General features: G+C 39.1%; 3 protein-coding genes across 11 annotated transcripts in view; 1 reads left to right on the top strand and 2 right to left on the bottom strand.

The window, feature by feature from the left end:
• The window catches only part of LOC111448467, a 3,833-nt gene extending 2,486 nt beyond the window's left edge, over positions 1–1,347 (bottom strand). The window contains exon 1 of one of the 2 annotated variants that reach the window (XM_023088111.1): positions 1,084–1,347. In XM_023088111.1, coding sequence (XP_022943879.1) covers positions 1,084–1,267 — 184 coding nt within the window. In that variant the 5' untranslated portion in view covers positions 1,268–1,347. The remainder of the gene's footprint in view (positions 1–1,083) is intronic. The other variant, XM_023088103.1, reaches the window with a different exon arrangement.
• A 787-nt stretch (positions 1,348–2,134) lies between these two features.
• On the bottom strand, positions 2,135–6,378 carry LOC111448401 (aspartyl protease family protein 1-like). Of its 2 annotated transcripts, XM_023087987.1 has the most exons (10): positions 6,244–6,378; positions 5,859–6,098; positions 5,551–5,683; positions 4,508–4,743; positions 4,082–4,306; positions 3,823–3,958; positions 3,675–3,748; positions 3,231–3,391; positions 2,703–2,774; positions 2,135–2,515 (listed from the first exon to the last, which is right to left on the bottom strand). In XM_023087987.1, the coding sequence occupies exons 2-10, from the start codon at positions 5,963–5,965 to the stop codon at positions 2,286–2,288; spliced, it is 1,374 nt and encodes a 457-aa protein (XP_022943755.1). In that variant the 5' UTR covers positions 5,966–6,098; positions 6,244–6,378; the 3' UTR covers positions 2,135–2,285. The 2 variants fall into 2 exon arrangements, with proteins under 2 accessions (XP_022943755.1, XP_022943747.1); XM_023087979.1 differs by having other exon boundaries at positions 5,859–6,378.
• Positions 6,379–8,085: 1,707 nt separating this feature from the next.
• LOC111448426 (probable protein phosphatase 2C 60) lies at positions 8,086–11,506 on the top strand. Of its 7 annotated transcripts, none has more exons than XM_023088027.1 (6): positions 8,087–8,523; positions 8,775–8,844; positions 9,196–9,600; positions 9,764–10,131; positions 10,677–10,913; positions 10,999–11,506. In XM_023088027.1, exons 3-6 carry the CDS (start codon positions 9,276–9,278, stop codon positions 11,248–11,250), a joined length of 1,182 nt encoding a protein of 393 aa, XP_022943795.1. In that variant the 5' UTR covers positions 8,087–8,523; positions 8,775–8,844; positions 9,196–9,275; the 3' UTR covers positions 11,251–11,506. The 7 variants fall into 7 exon arrangements, with proteins under 7 accessions (XP_022943832.1, XP_022943795.1, XP_022943786.1 ...); XM_023088018.1 differs by having other exon boundaries at positions 8,665–8,844; XM_023088045.1 differs by having other exon boundaries at positions 8,087–8,541.
• Positions 11,507–13,682: the final 2,176 nt, after the last annotated feature.

Genomic DNA, 13,682 nt, shown 5'->3' with positions numbered 1-13,682 from the left:
AAAAAAAAAAAAAAAAAAAAAAAAAAAAAAAAAAAAAAAAAAAAAAAAAAAAAAAAAAAAAAGTGAATTTTTACTTCCTAGAGTTATACCTCCCTCGTTGGGAAGGTCTTTTGTAAACACCATGGATTATACATCCCTTTTGTAAATTTGTAAATTTCAATCATCAATGAAATTGTCACTTATCAAACAAAAAAAAAAAAAGTGAACTTACTAAGAACGTTTCAGAGATATAAAATTCAACACAATGTTAAAGGTTCACTATCTCATTCTAGAATTCACCGCCAATCTGCTTTGAAGTTGCTCAAGAGTTGTGTACAACAAAATTGTCAACAAAAGGAGTAAAATTCAATCAGTACATAAAAAGGCAGAATACTCCCTTATTCCACACGTCCCTAAGAAACAAAAGTTACAAAGATAAGATTCCTCTTCAGAAAAAAAAAATTACAGAAGAACTTTGATGCAAAGAAGCAAAAAGAAAAATGGGTTTCGATAAAAAGGCGTAAAGGGAACCCATAGTATACAATTTTCTTTTTCTTCTGCCATGGCGCTTATTATACTTCGGTCCTCACTTTTATTTATCCTTGAATAAGTCTGAAGTCAAATTTTAATTAAAATTTGCACTTGATAATAGGAAAGTGAGTGAAACCTACCATAACACACTAAAGGTAGTTCAATTATCCACTACTTGATCTTAACAAGAATCTTAGCATCTGGATCCAATCGTTACAGTTTTAAAGGCCAAAAATGTGTTTCAAAATCCAGTTCCTGAATAGAATTGATTCCAAATTAGATCAATATAGCCATCAATTCACAGCATGAGCTCACAAGTGTCAGTAGCAGAACAAAATCGTCCTCCAAAAATACTGAATCACAAACCAAGACATTAATCAAAGAAATGAAGCGTCACATAACCCTACATTCGCAACAGAACCAAAAAAGAATCTACCACCACCCGATAAACTTAAGCGCCATACAATCGGAGAGCAACAATACAATTTACAAAAAAATGAAGCAAAGGAGAGAGTGGGACAGTGAGAGGCAAATCAGATGAAATACGAAAAATAAATAGATAGAGAAACATACCGCGATGGCCCGTTTTGCAGCAGAGAGTGGAGATTGGGAGATTAAAATCACCGCGCCGACGAGAAGCGGAATTAAACGCGACAGTGAAAGAACATTGAGTGGAAGAAGAAGAAGCGAAAATTGAAGAAGTGGGATGCTTCAAAGTCTCGAGAGGAAGAGGGAGCAAGCAGCGAGCAAACGCCATAGCTGGAAGAAGAAGAAGAAGGTTGGAACTTGGGAGGTGTTTCGAGAAACAGCAGAGAGAAAGGGAGAAGGGAGTGAAAACGAAGGTTTCAAGGGGGAAAGATTATTTGTAGACATTGTTCATCGTCCTCTTCCTAATTTCCATCTGGGCTCCACTTTGGGCTTTCCTTATGGGCTTTCTTTCTCTACTACTTGGCCCAATGGGCCGTACCCATTTTACAAAAATGCCAATAAACCAAAGGTAACGTGAGCAATAAACCAAAGGTATGCCTCACGTTGGTTGCGAGGAGAACAAACCACCATTTATAAGGGTGTGGAAACCTTCCCCTAGCAGATACGTTTCAAAGTCTTCAGGGGAAGCCTGAAAGAGAGCTCAAAAAGGACGTCTTGAGGGGAAGCCCGAAAGAGAAAGCCCAAAAAGGACTCGAGAAAGCCCAAAGAGGACAATATCTGCTAGTAGTGGATCTGAGGTGTGATAGTTTCACTTTGATAAAATTAATACTTAGTCCATATCATTAAAACTTTGTGTTTGACTTTAACTTCTTAGTCAAAGATACATATTTGAGCTCAGGTTGACTTAAATTTTTAGCCCCTATATTTTGATAAAACTAATACCGAGTCCTTATTCTTAAACCTTGTGTTTCACTTAACTTCTTAATCAAAGATACATGTCGATTATCGTTCAACTTAGTTTGACTTTAACGTTAATACTTGGCCCCTATTCAACCTTGTTTTCTCAAAGATCTTCCCTTCCAAGGCGTCATCAAAAGCACTACTTCAAATTACAAAGCCAAATGCACAAAGGATTTGATAGTTGAGAAGAGCACATCAAAGCTGAAATGAAAGAAGGGCAAAGGGCAAAGGCCAATTCATACTCAAAGATGAATTTCTTCTATATATGAAAGCATCTATCTGTACTTCCACTTGCAAACAGTTTCATTTACATGAAAGTATCTATCAAACTATAAATAAACTCACACTATATCACTGTTAAACAATATAAGAATATAATATAATGATCAAACAAAACCCAAAAATGGAACACCAGCCATTAACAACCTGAGAATGACTGAGCTTCCAAGCTTTTTGCTATTATTTGCAGATCTTGGTTTGTCTAATGTTTCAGAACTGTTATTCATCTGGCTGTTGGCTTCTGGCTTGATTGTTGTGCCCGGGGCAGGGGCCGCGGTGGGTGCAGTCGATGGATGGATGGGAAGATTGTTCGTTTTAACATCCTCATAACCGGTGCCTGCATGATGACGAAGATCCCACGTTAGAACGTAACGAGTTTTATTCCGAAACGAAAAACAAAAAGTTAAGACCTCGTCGGGTAACTTTTCGTTTTTGAAATTGGCGCCTTTTTAAAGTTTAAGAGCTGAATATACACAAACATGAAAGTCCTTAAACAGACAGAGAACATTAGTAGAGTTACTCACAGTTTGATTCCTTCCATCCCAAAACCATCTTTTCACGGTCAAAAACTATGTGATAACCAGTCATGAAGTTTTCTGCGTTGATACACAACAAACATCATGAGAAAAAAAGCTCCAGGATTAATCGCCATGATATAAATCCACGTAGAAGTATAACAAAACGATTGCCATTCGCTAATTGTCTAGTTAACTTCAAGACACGTATCCTACATGTTATGCTTCGTATATCAACGAAATTCTCTATTTCTTTAATACTCTTCTTCATGTGTGGGATTAGATATTAGCATGAGGACGAAAAAGTAAGTTTATCTTAGTTCAGGGAGTCAAACCTTTGACCTCTCGATCACAGATGCATGTCTTAAGTTATGGTAATGGTAGATAATTAATATGAAACAAAAAAGAAATGATATGCAACTTAAATGTACAATGAATGAATGACTTCCTATCAAACAAATTTTTTTAAAATGTTCAATAAGATGCAGTAAACCTGGAGATGACAATAAACTATCAGCTAAATGTTGAGATACTTACGTCCAATGATGTTTATGTTGTCACTTCTAGAAATGGCAAGACAATAAAACCATGATGTGGCTTCACTGGCGAGCACAACTATTGGATGGTTGATGAAAAAATGAGCACCACCTTCCATTGTCAGATTCATCACAGGGTATCTGAACTTGGTTTGATTTGGGCTGAAAGAAAGTGAAGGTCAGCAAGTTGTTCTTATTATTTCGGGTTAAATCTTGTCGAGTTTACTATTATTATGGAGCTTAATGGCTATGGATGTAACAGTTCTAAATGTTTGCAACATGGATACTTTTCACAATATTCTGTATTTTATAGTATAAAATCAACTGAAAAATGTATAGAAAAAAGACTTATAACTTTAATAAGCTGAATCAGAGATCAAGATTTCAAATGAGATAATTATTAGCTTTAGTTCTTGCTGATATATGGAACCATATGTAAAATTACCTCAGTTCATAGCAGTTCTCAAAAGGGATGTCTAAATTCCCCATATACCGCTTTTCGTCAACCATAGAATCGAACTACAAAATGACATGGATAAGAAAACTGAAGGACATGGAACAAGAAACTGCAAAGAAATTTGCAGGGAGCTTACTTTGTCAGCAATGAGCGAATAGGCCGGTTCGTTCAAGTAGGTAAACGAGGTCCCAGAATCGAAAACTGCAGCAAAATCAAGATTGGAAACGTTTCCTCCCACGTTCAACTGAGTGATGCTGATGTTATAAGTAGGACTGACATATGCACAAAAAAAGGGGGAAAGAAAAGATCATTAGAACGATTTGATGGCAATGTCGATTTTTTGAGCTTATAAACTATGAAATTAGCATATGCACCAATTAAGAACAAACACTTACTGCCTATGTCCTACGTTGAATGGTGTTTCACTTTGACCTGGACTACCTTTATCTCCAAATTCAATTCTTCCCATTCCACGAGGTCCAAAACATAAGGAAAAAGAATTTGAAGTGAGTCCTTCATTTGCCAAGATGCTAGGAACCGAAACACTCTCGATTCCGAGCCCAAATAAACCATTTGGTGCTGCCGTGCTTAAAAATGCACCACTCTGGTCCCGACCACACCTAAATGACAATATATCCCGATTTCAATAACTCGATCGAGTAGAGATTAAGAACAAAATCAATTCGGGTCCAATTGAGTAGAGATAAAGAACAAAATTAACTATAGCCTCTTTGGAATGACTCTTAAATTGATGGTAGCAATAACCAGCCAAAAATTTCTAAGCCCAATTCGTCAATTAAAGAGATAAAATAGCGACCTACCCCAGAGTAATATTTGCATTGACGGGTTTTGATCGGCCATCGTTTGTGGCTAAGTGCAATATATCCTCGACCAAGTAGCCAGTAGACGAGGTGTTATCAGAAAGGTACGAAACCTTATAGGGGCACGGGTCACTTGGTGAAAAGCATTGGTTTGCATGTTGACACAAAGAACTACTACATGGGACCTCCTTGCTAGTTGATGAATTACTGGGGCTGTAGATATTAAACCTTGCTCTCTGTTGACAGAAACAGCAAAAGAAGGAATTCCCATGGGAATCAATGAGGATATAATAATATATAGAGTCACTAGAATTTGAACAGAACAAATCAAACTTTTTCTTTTAACATTAATATTCTTGTAATCAATGGACGCGCTGGATTTCGAATCTCCTTATTCTATAAAGATCTTAAACCACTCAGATAAATGTCCAACCCACTTGAAGCTTGACACATATTGTTATATGAACCCATATCCATTTAAATATATATTCAAACATCGCTCACCGCTAGCAGATATTGTTCTCTTTAGGCTTTTCGACTTCCCTTTGAGGTTTTTAAAATGCGTATGCTAGAGAGAGGTTTCCACACCCTTATAAAGAGTGTTTCGTTCTCCTCCCAACCGATGTGGGATCTCACAATCCATTCCCCTTTGAGGCCCAGCATCCTCGTTGACACTCATTTCCTTCTCCAATCGATGTGGGACCTCCCAAATCCATCCCCTTTGGAGTCCAACGTCCTTGCTGGCACACCCCCTCATGTCCACCTCCCTCTTCGGGGCTCAGCCTTCTTGCTAGCACATCACCTGGTATGTGGCTCTGATACCATTTGTAACCGTCCAAGACCATCGTTAGCGAACGATAGCTGTTACTCTATGACCTAATTTCTCATATCTCATAAAATAGCAAGTACCATTCATCATATGCCCATATCATGGTGTGTTTGTGTTCGTGTTTCTCATGTGACGGGCTTCAAAAAAGAACCAACCAGCCCTCTAAAGTTTTAATCGAACACTAGAAGAAAGAAAAGGGTTGAAGAATCGTTACCCCTTCGGATGTATTATACTCTGTAACACAATTAACACAATCACATGGTAACCAGAACAAATCGCTGCCAGTATCCAACGCCACTAAATACGAAACCTTAGGCGTTCCCACTGTAACCTTAGCGTAATGCAGGCTGAAATTCAACAACACAAAAGGGGAAAGAAAATTAGTAAACATAAGAATCACAAAGGAAGATTCAGAGATTCAAAGACGGAAGTGATTAATTAAAAAATCCCCCACACACCGAATCTCAACTCGAAAGCAACTAAAAACGGCTAAAAATGGAATTAAAAAACGTAAATACGTACAATCCCAGCGGGTTAACTCGAACAGTTTCGTTGCCGAGGAGGAAAGTTAGAGGAGGCTGATCTTCAGAAAGTCGACGACCATGAAGAAGAATATCCCTACGGACCATGGCGGTGTAGTAGTCGACAGTCCCTTCCTCCGGTAAGCCATCGACGGGGAGGATTCCACGGACGACGTCGGAGTAACGGTGGTGGATATCGAAGCTAAAAGATCCGAGAGCGAGAGAGGAACGGGAAAGGAAGCTGAAAACGGAAAAGAAAACGCAGAGCGTTAGGGAAAAGGGAGAAGGGGAAGCCATGGATTCTGATTTGGGGGAAATAGAAGTAGAATTAGAAAGGATTGAAGAAGAAGAAGATGATGATTATGAAGACAAAACAATGGCATTACATATGAATTTCGAAGGATTTGCGAAGGAGACTTTGAGAAGGGATCGTCTTCCTCGCAAGTCAGCCTCAGCCGCAGTTTTCTTCTTCTCTCACTCTCTCTCTCTCTGTTGACGTTCTACACTCTGGACGGAACCGTAGACTGGCGGCGGGTCCCCTGTTTTTCTCTTTTTTTTTATTCAATTAAAAATTTGTTTTTTTTAACTCAAAAAAAATAATAATAATTTAACTTACATTTTTTAAAATATTATTATATTATCTACTCGGACTTAAATTCGAATATTAATTTCACGAACTAATACATATCTTGATCCTAAGTCGGTTGAAGAAGATAACAAAATATACATAACAGCCTAGAGTTGACAATATTTGTCTAGTGGGCTTAGGTTGTTACAAATAGTATGAGTCAATTTCGAGCAGTGTGTCAGCGAGAACGCTAAGCCACCCGACCTTGAAGGAAAGCCTTACTTGAAAAGTACAAATACGACAATATCTATGGTCGTGAAAAATAATTAAAAAAATTATTTTTTGAAATTTAAAAGTAAAATTGAATTGTTATTATTATATTTTCGAAAGGGGAGGCTCAATTTTTCCAATTTGGCGACCATGAGTTGTGAGACTTTATCATTCAAAGTCTTCCATGGACAAACAATACGCGTAATCTTAGTCAACTTAGTACTCGCCGATTCGGTTCCATCAATTAGTTGCGCTAATTTTTCTTTTACTTTATTTTAATTTAAATGATTTTTATTTTAATTTTTTTTTTAAATTATGCTAGTCAACCCACCGGAAAGAATTGACTTGGGTTAAGTTGTCGGGTTGTGTAAATAAAAGTCCACTATCGAGTTCCAGTTAAATTGCATGCAATTTCTTTCCCAAAATGACAACACTGTCCATCAAGAATTATTCAATAAGAATAAAAGTTGTTTGAGAACGATGGAGGATTGATTTTGTGAAATCTCATATAGTTTGGAGGGAACGAATAATTTCTTATAAGGATGTGGAAATCTCTTTCCAGCATAAGCGTTTTAAATTCATGAGACTGGCGGTGATATGTAACGGGCTAAAACATACAATATCTGCTAGCGTTGGGCTTGAGTTGTTATAAATGATATGAGAGGCAGACGCGTGAACGATGTGCCAACGATGACGCTGACTCTCGAGGGGGTGAATTGTGAGATCCCACATCGGTTGAAGAGGAGAACGAAACATTTTTTTATAAGAGTGTGAAAAACACTCCCTGGTAGACGCGTTTTAAAATTGTGAGACTGACAACGATACGTTAGCCCGACTGTTATAGATTTCAGGGCAATCAAACACAAATCAAAAGAAACACATCAATGACGAGTGTTTAGATATTGAATTTGATTGAGCTGAGACATTGTTTAGACCGAACTCAATTGTCAAAGACAAATCAAAAGAAACAAAGGTGATGTCAGAAACGAGCTATGTGAAGTAATGTGTTAGGCGAGAGGAGGGGAGAAGATGGCGATTGAGTGTGTGTGTGTCACGTTCTATCCTAGATCACACTAACTAACCTAAGACGTGGCATGACGATAATAGGTTCGAACCAAACTCTGAAAGAAAAATGGCTCAAAATCACGTATTAAAATGTACCGACTCATCCTCGTTCTCGTTCTTTCAAATATGACCACGACGAACTAAAAATCATGCACAAAAGACAATGAAATGTGATATCGCTAGATTTCATTAGGACACTAAGTTACGAACAAAAACAAGATCAAGATCAAGATCGTAGTAACTTCAATACTGAAAATGTCTCTCCATTGAGAAAAACAACGAACATATCAAGAATCATCATAAACAAACAATTGGCAACGGAAAGCCACGAATCCCCGTTTGACAAATCGATCAAAACCCTAAAAAAAACAAGCACCGTTCCGAATCAACCACCAAAAAATGATCGGTGTTTGAATACGACTCGTCAGATTCTTGTGGAGCTAAGAATCCATACAATGGAAGCCGCTTGCTGATCGTCGAATCCCACCACGTGTCGTCTTGTTCTTCTCAATCGATAGACACGTCGCCTCTTGCGCCACAGCGATACTCATTTCTCCTCCTGAAAATTTGCCCCAAGATATTTACCCCACTCCATTACTGGTCTTCACGAAATCGAAGAAAATGACTCCACCCCACTTCCTGATTCGTAAAAGGACAAAACCCCATCAAAATTTCAGTGCTGTTTGCTAACTTTTTCAAGTTTTGTGGAGATGGGTCGGAAGAAAAGTCAAAGATGGGTCTAAAATTTGAGAGCTCTTCTCAGGTTAGTTCAATTAGAGAGGTAAATTAATGAAAAGTGGAGGATTGACCTAACAATATATATTACTCTGTTTTCATATGGATCAAGAGAGTTCTTCTATGTTCTTCTTCTTCCTCATTGGTTTTGTTCTGGAATTAAGAACAGGTTTGAGAAGGAATTTGTTGCAGTAAAAGACCCATTTCCCTATTTTGGGGATCGATGGATCTGTTGATCTAACAATTTTACTTGCACATGTATTGTTGCGTCTCTTTTAGATCTCCGTCGTTTTCATTTGGTTTCGACCAGTAGTAGCTGACCCCAACTGACCAGAAAAGCCTAATTACAGTGAGTTCATACTGTTCTTCGCTTATTCTGTTTTTTTTTATTGTTTCTTTTTCATTCTTGTTACTGTTGATAAGAGAATCTGTGGTTGATGTTTTTCCTTTTTCGATTTCGTTTTCTCTCGGATTAAATTATTGACTGTTTCTTGTTCTTAAACTTCAACTGTGGAAACGATTGAACTCTAGAATGTAGAGGTAGATTTTGATCTGATTCTTGTTCTTAATGCTGTTCTTCGTTTCTCGTTTGTATTTTCTGTTTGTTTTCCTGGGAATTTTGAGCTTTAAATAGGAAGGAATATGGGGTTGGTTTTGATGAACTGGTTTTGTGGCTCATCTTTGATTGTTGGGGCTGCAGGGAAGGATTTTGAGGTGGGATTGGTGTTGCATCCATTTTGGATGTGGAGGAATTGGAGGGTGGCTCTGGTGCAATGAGGGATGTTATCAAGTTTGATGAACTTCCTGAGGGCCTGCTGGCAGCCATGTGCTGATCGGCAGGCACGTCGGGGCTGTGGTTCCGATTCAGCTGGCTGCCAAGATGGGCTACTTTGGTACAAGGACCATGGCCACCATATCAATGGAGAGTTTTCAATGGCTGTTGTTCAGGCCAACAATTTACTTGAGGATCAGAGCCAGCTTGAGTCTGGCCCCTTGAGCTTGCTCGAGTCGGGACCCTATGGAACCTTTGTTGGAATATACGATGGCCATGGTGGCCCTGAGACATCGCGATTCATATGTGCTAACTTGTTCCAGCATCTCAAAGGTAAGGGGAGTTTAAACATCTTGAATCTGATAAATGCATCGTTTAAGAAGTAGGGATTGTTGCAAGCATTAGTTTTAGAATCGGTTCGAGCGACACAAGTAGCCGATATAATCAAATAAACGCTTAACTGGTCTAATTGGTCGATTCACTTTTTACTGTTCAGTGTTTGCCACAGAAGAAAAGGCAATGTCAGCAAATGTGATAAAGAAAGCATTCCAAGCAACCGAAGAGGGGTTTCTCTCTATTGTCACCAAGCAATGGCCTATGAACCCCCAGATTGCGGCTGTTGGTTCTTGCTGTCTGGTTGGAGTGATTTGTGACGGGAAACTGTACATTGCGAACCTAGGTGATTCCCGTGCCGTGTTGGGAAGGCTTGTTCGGTCCACTGGAGAAGTTCTTCCGATTCAGCTATCATCAGAGCACAATGCAAGTATACCGTCAGTCCGCCAGGAGATGCAGTCTTCGCACCCCGATGACCCCCGTATAGTGGTGTTGAAGCATAATGTATGGCGCGTAAAGGGCTTGATTCAGGTACTTCCTAAGCATGGTTGATCCTCATATTTTCAGTTTTGGGCTATTTTTATACTTGAAAGGTATCGAATCTTTGGCTGCTGTGGTTATAACGATACTATCTTTTCCACACTCTTATAAGAAATGTTTCGTTCCACTCCCCAACTGATTTGGGATCTCACATGGTTAGAGTCGAGCTAACTTGGTAGAACTTGTGGGTTAGACATGTTCTTTGGTCCGGCCATCTGTTTGTGCATTAAAAGTTGAGAAATGTCCCGAGTTTGGGTGAGCTTTTAGATGCCATAGGTGAAGAAAATGTTTGGTTACCGACGCGTGCAAAACCTTCTTGGTTCTGTCTCATGCAACAGCCTCTCTTGATTATGTTTCCATTTGTTTTGGGGATTTTTCATTCTTTTATTAGCATCAGTTGCGTCAAATCGAAGAGTCGTGTTGGATCCGATGTTGTCGAGCCACAAGTTATTTGCATACTAATTTATAGACTACCGTGGCATATTTGAGCCTATCTTCTGTCCCAATCCAAAACTTCCCTTTTAACTCGTATGCAGATTTCTCGGTCAATTGGAGACGTATATCTCAAGAAGCCAGAATTCAACCGGGAGCCATTGTATGCTAAGTTTCGCCTCCAAGAACCATTCAGTAGGCCTATTCTGAGCTCAGAACCAGCAATCTCTGTGCACGAACTCGATCCGAACGATCAATTCCTCATATTTGCTTCTGATGGGCTATGGGAGCACCTTAGCAACCAGGAAGCAGTTGATATTGTTCACAAGAATCCTCACAGTGTAAGTTGTGTTTTTGTGAGTGTAAATCTCATTGTCAATTGTATTCAGTAAAGTTATTCTCTCTTGTTTTATTGCCTACAAATAGGGAAGTGCAAGGAGGTTGGTGAAAGCAGCAATGCAGGAAGCAGCTAAGAAACGAGAAATGCGGTACTCGGACTTGAAGAAGATCGACCGTGGGGTTCGGCGTCATTTTCACGACGACACAACGGTGATAGTTGTGTTTCTGGGTTCGAGTGGTTCAGGAGGAAGGAGCCCTGTTTTGTCAGTGAGAGGGGGAGGGGTGAACCTATCTGCAAAGGCTGTAGCAGCTTCTAAGCTCAACACTACTCCCCAATGAATAATAATGCAAAGCTTCTCAGGGATTCAGTGACCCACCAAGTTGTTGTATATCAAGGAGAGATGAGAGAAGGTTCACTTTGATTCTTTAAATGATCTGTTCTGCTCTCTGCTCAGCTCAGCTCAGCTCAGTGTAACATTCTAAGTCAGCTTTTACCTTTTTATTTCTTTCTAAGAACTTCTGAGGAAACTACACTAAAAAATCTGGCCATGGAGCTTAATAGATGCCATTGGGAAATTCTTCTCCTTCTTGTATACATCACTTCTCACCTTTTATCCTTTTTAGGCATACGTATAGTATGAACGTATAATATATCGTGTTGATAGACTTCGTTATTGTCAAGTTTTTCATAAATCTTATTCACACAGGCAAGAAAGGTCGAATAGAAGGGGGCAATTAGTTGACTACTTCTTGGCCACGCTCTCCATAACTAGATACGAAATACTTAATCTAAATTCTCAAATAGTTCATTACCATATAATCATGTACCGTAGTCGAATTAGAGATAACATAAAAAACAGGACTCTCACTGGCAGACAAAAACAGGACTCTCACTGGCAGACAAGGACTCTACTATTAAGAAACTATTCTCGAGCCGGGTTCTTTGGATTCACGTGTACCTAGTTGGGTCTAAATGGGTTAATGAAGAAGGGAGCAGGAAGCACTATAAAGAAAGAAGTTCGGCTATACACACCTCTTTTTAACCGACTAAATCAAATTCACTACACGACCAGAATGAAAGAAAGAAATTCCAATCCACCTTGTTTGTGTACTGGAAAAGAAATTGTTTCCTTGTGTATAAAGAAAACAATGAAGATTTGAAGAAAAAGTGAGATTTGATTGGAAGCAAAAGAAAACAAGGGTAGGTGACCATTAAAGGGCAAGTAGGTGGTAGTGATGAAATGCAGTGAGAAACTTGTAAGATCAATTCTCAGTTCAATGCTATGATTCTATTGGATGCTTAAATGGATGATGCACCTTCTTCAAGTGAAATACCAAACCAAACAGATTCCAATTCCTTTGGTAGATTTTCAACACTATTTATTGTGGTAGATGAAACAAAAGCCACAAAAACCAACCTAAGAAAACCTAATATAAATAATCGAGTCACTCTCGAACTCTAATATTACGGACCCCATATAGACAACTGTATGGTTTTATGACTTTTAGCATTCTTCTAGGTCGGAATCTTTCAAAAGTATCCATATCTTCTATGAACATTTGAAAAAACTAATATTGTACGAGTAGAAACATGAGATCCTACATCGGTTGGAGAAGGAAACAAAGCATTTCTTATAAATGTGTGGAAAACTATTCTAGACAGACACATTTTAAAAACTATAAAACTGACGGTGATACATAATTGACCAAAACAGACAATAGTGATATCAGAGCCAAACACCAGGCAATGTGCCAAGAAGGACGTTGAACCCCAAGGAAGTGGATTGTGAGATCTCACATCGGGTTGAGAGGGGAACAAAACATTTCTTGGTGTGGAAGCCCCTTTCTAATAGACGCATTTTACAAATCGGGAAGGTAAAGGCAATATGTAATTGGTGCTAGCGGGGAAGAAAGATTTCAACCTAATAAGATTTCATTAATGAGAGGGGAAAGAGTGTGTTTTAGAGGCATCTGCCCTGCAGTCTGAGAACCTTTCAATGCAGATAGGGCTCCCCAATACCTGATCATGCAGCAGAATGGGACTTGAAATCCCTTGTATTTCCACTCCCAAAGTTTCTGCTTAATATGGGTATTAAATATTTTCAATACCCTCTCAACTAACCTCAACAATCTCAGCTTTGAAGGGCTACCATTAGTCATCTGGGCTATTCCTGCTATTCCTGCTGTCCAAACTTGTCTTAAAAAAAACTCTAGTGGTCTTTAATTCATGGACTGTTGTCTCACAAGAAACAAACAGTATCCTATGACAGAATGCCACCTAGAAGACAAAGAATCCTATGACAGAATGCCACAAGAACGTGCAACAGCTCAAACTCATCGCTAACAGATATTGTCCTCTTTGAGCCGTTCCCTTATCCAATCGATGTGGGACTCCCCAATCCACTCTCCTTTGGGGCCCAACGTCCTTGCTGACACAGTCTCGTGTCCACCCCTTTTGGGGCTTAGCCTCCTCACAAGCACATCGCCCGATGTCTAGCTCTGATACTATTTGTAACAGTCAAAGCCCGCTGCTAGAGATATTGTTTTCTTTGGGTTTTCCTTCAAGGTTTTTAAAACACATTTGCTAAGGAGAGGTGGATAAAGAATGTTTCGTTCTCCTCTACCACCATACCGCCAATGTGGGATCTCACAAGACGGTTGAAAGATAAACAAAGCAATGGCTGAATCTTAGAGGTTGTTGAAGAAGGCTATCACTATATCTTTCAGCAAAAGAATGAGAAGCAACCAAAACTCATAGCATAATTGATCAG

Source organism: Cucurbita moschata, unplaced genomic scaffold (genome assembly GCF_002738365.1).
Source record: "Cucurbita moschata cultivar Rifu unplaced genomic scaffold, Cmos_1.0 Cmo_Scf00001, whole genome shotgun sequence".
Classification (NCBI taxonomy): domain Eukaryota; kingdom Viridiplantae; phylum Streptophyta; class Magnoliopsida; order Cucurbitales; family Cucurbitaceae; genus Cucurbita; species Cucurbita moschata.
Note: the sequence above shows the minus strand (reverse complement) of the source record. Positions and strands in the feature narration are given on the sequence as shown.

What these genes read in the sequence shown, in the direction of transcription:
- LOC111448401 (XM_023087979.1), bottom strand. Translation starts at nt 6,154, where the DNA reads ATGGCTTCCCCTTCTCCCTTTTCCCTAACGCTCTGCGTTTTCTTTTCC. An exon ending in AATGCAAATATTACTCTGGG is followed by an intron (nt 4,307 to 4,507) that starts GTAGGTCGCTAT and finishes ATTGTCATTTAG; the next exon opens with GTGTGGTCGGGACCAGAGTG. An exon ending in GAGAACTGCTATGAACTGAG is followed by an intron (nt 3,392 to 3,674) that starts GTAATTTTACAT and finishes ACTTTCTTTCAG; the next exon opens with CCCAAATCAAACCAAGTTCA.
- LOC111448426 (XM_023088064.1), top strand. Translation starts at nt 9,276, where the DNA reads ATGTTATCAAGTTTGATGAACTTCCTGAGGGCCTGCTGGCAGCCATGT. An exon ending in CTTGTTCCAGCATCTCAAAG is followed by an intron (nt 9,601 to 9,763) that starts GTAAGGGGAGTT and finishes TTTACTGTTCAG; the next exon opens with TGTTTGCCACAGAAGAAAAG. An exon ending in GCGTAAAGGGCTTGATTCAG is followed by an intron (nt 10,132 to 10,676) that starts GTACTTCCTAAG and finishes ACTCGTATGCAG; the next exon opens with ATTTCTCGGTCAATTGGAGA.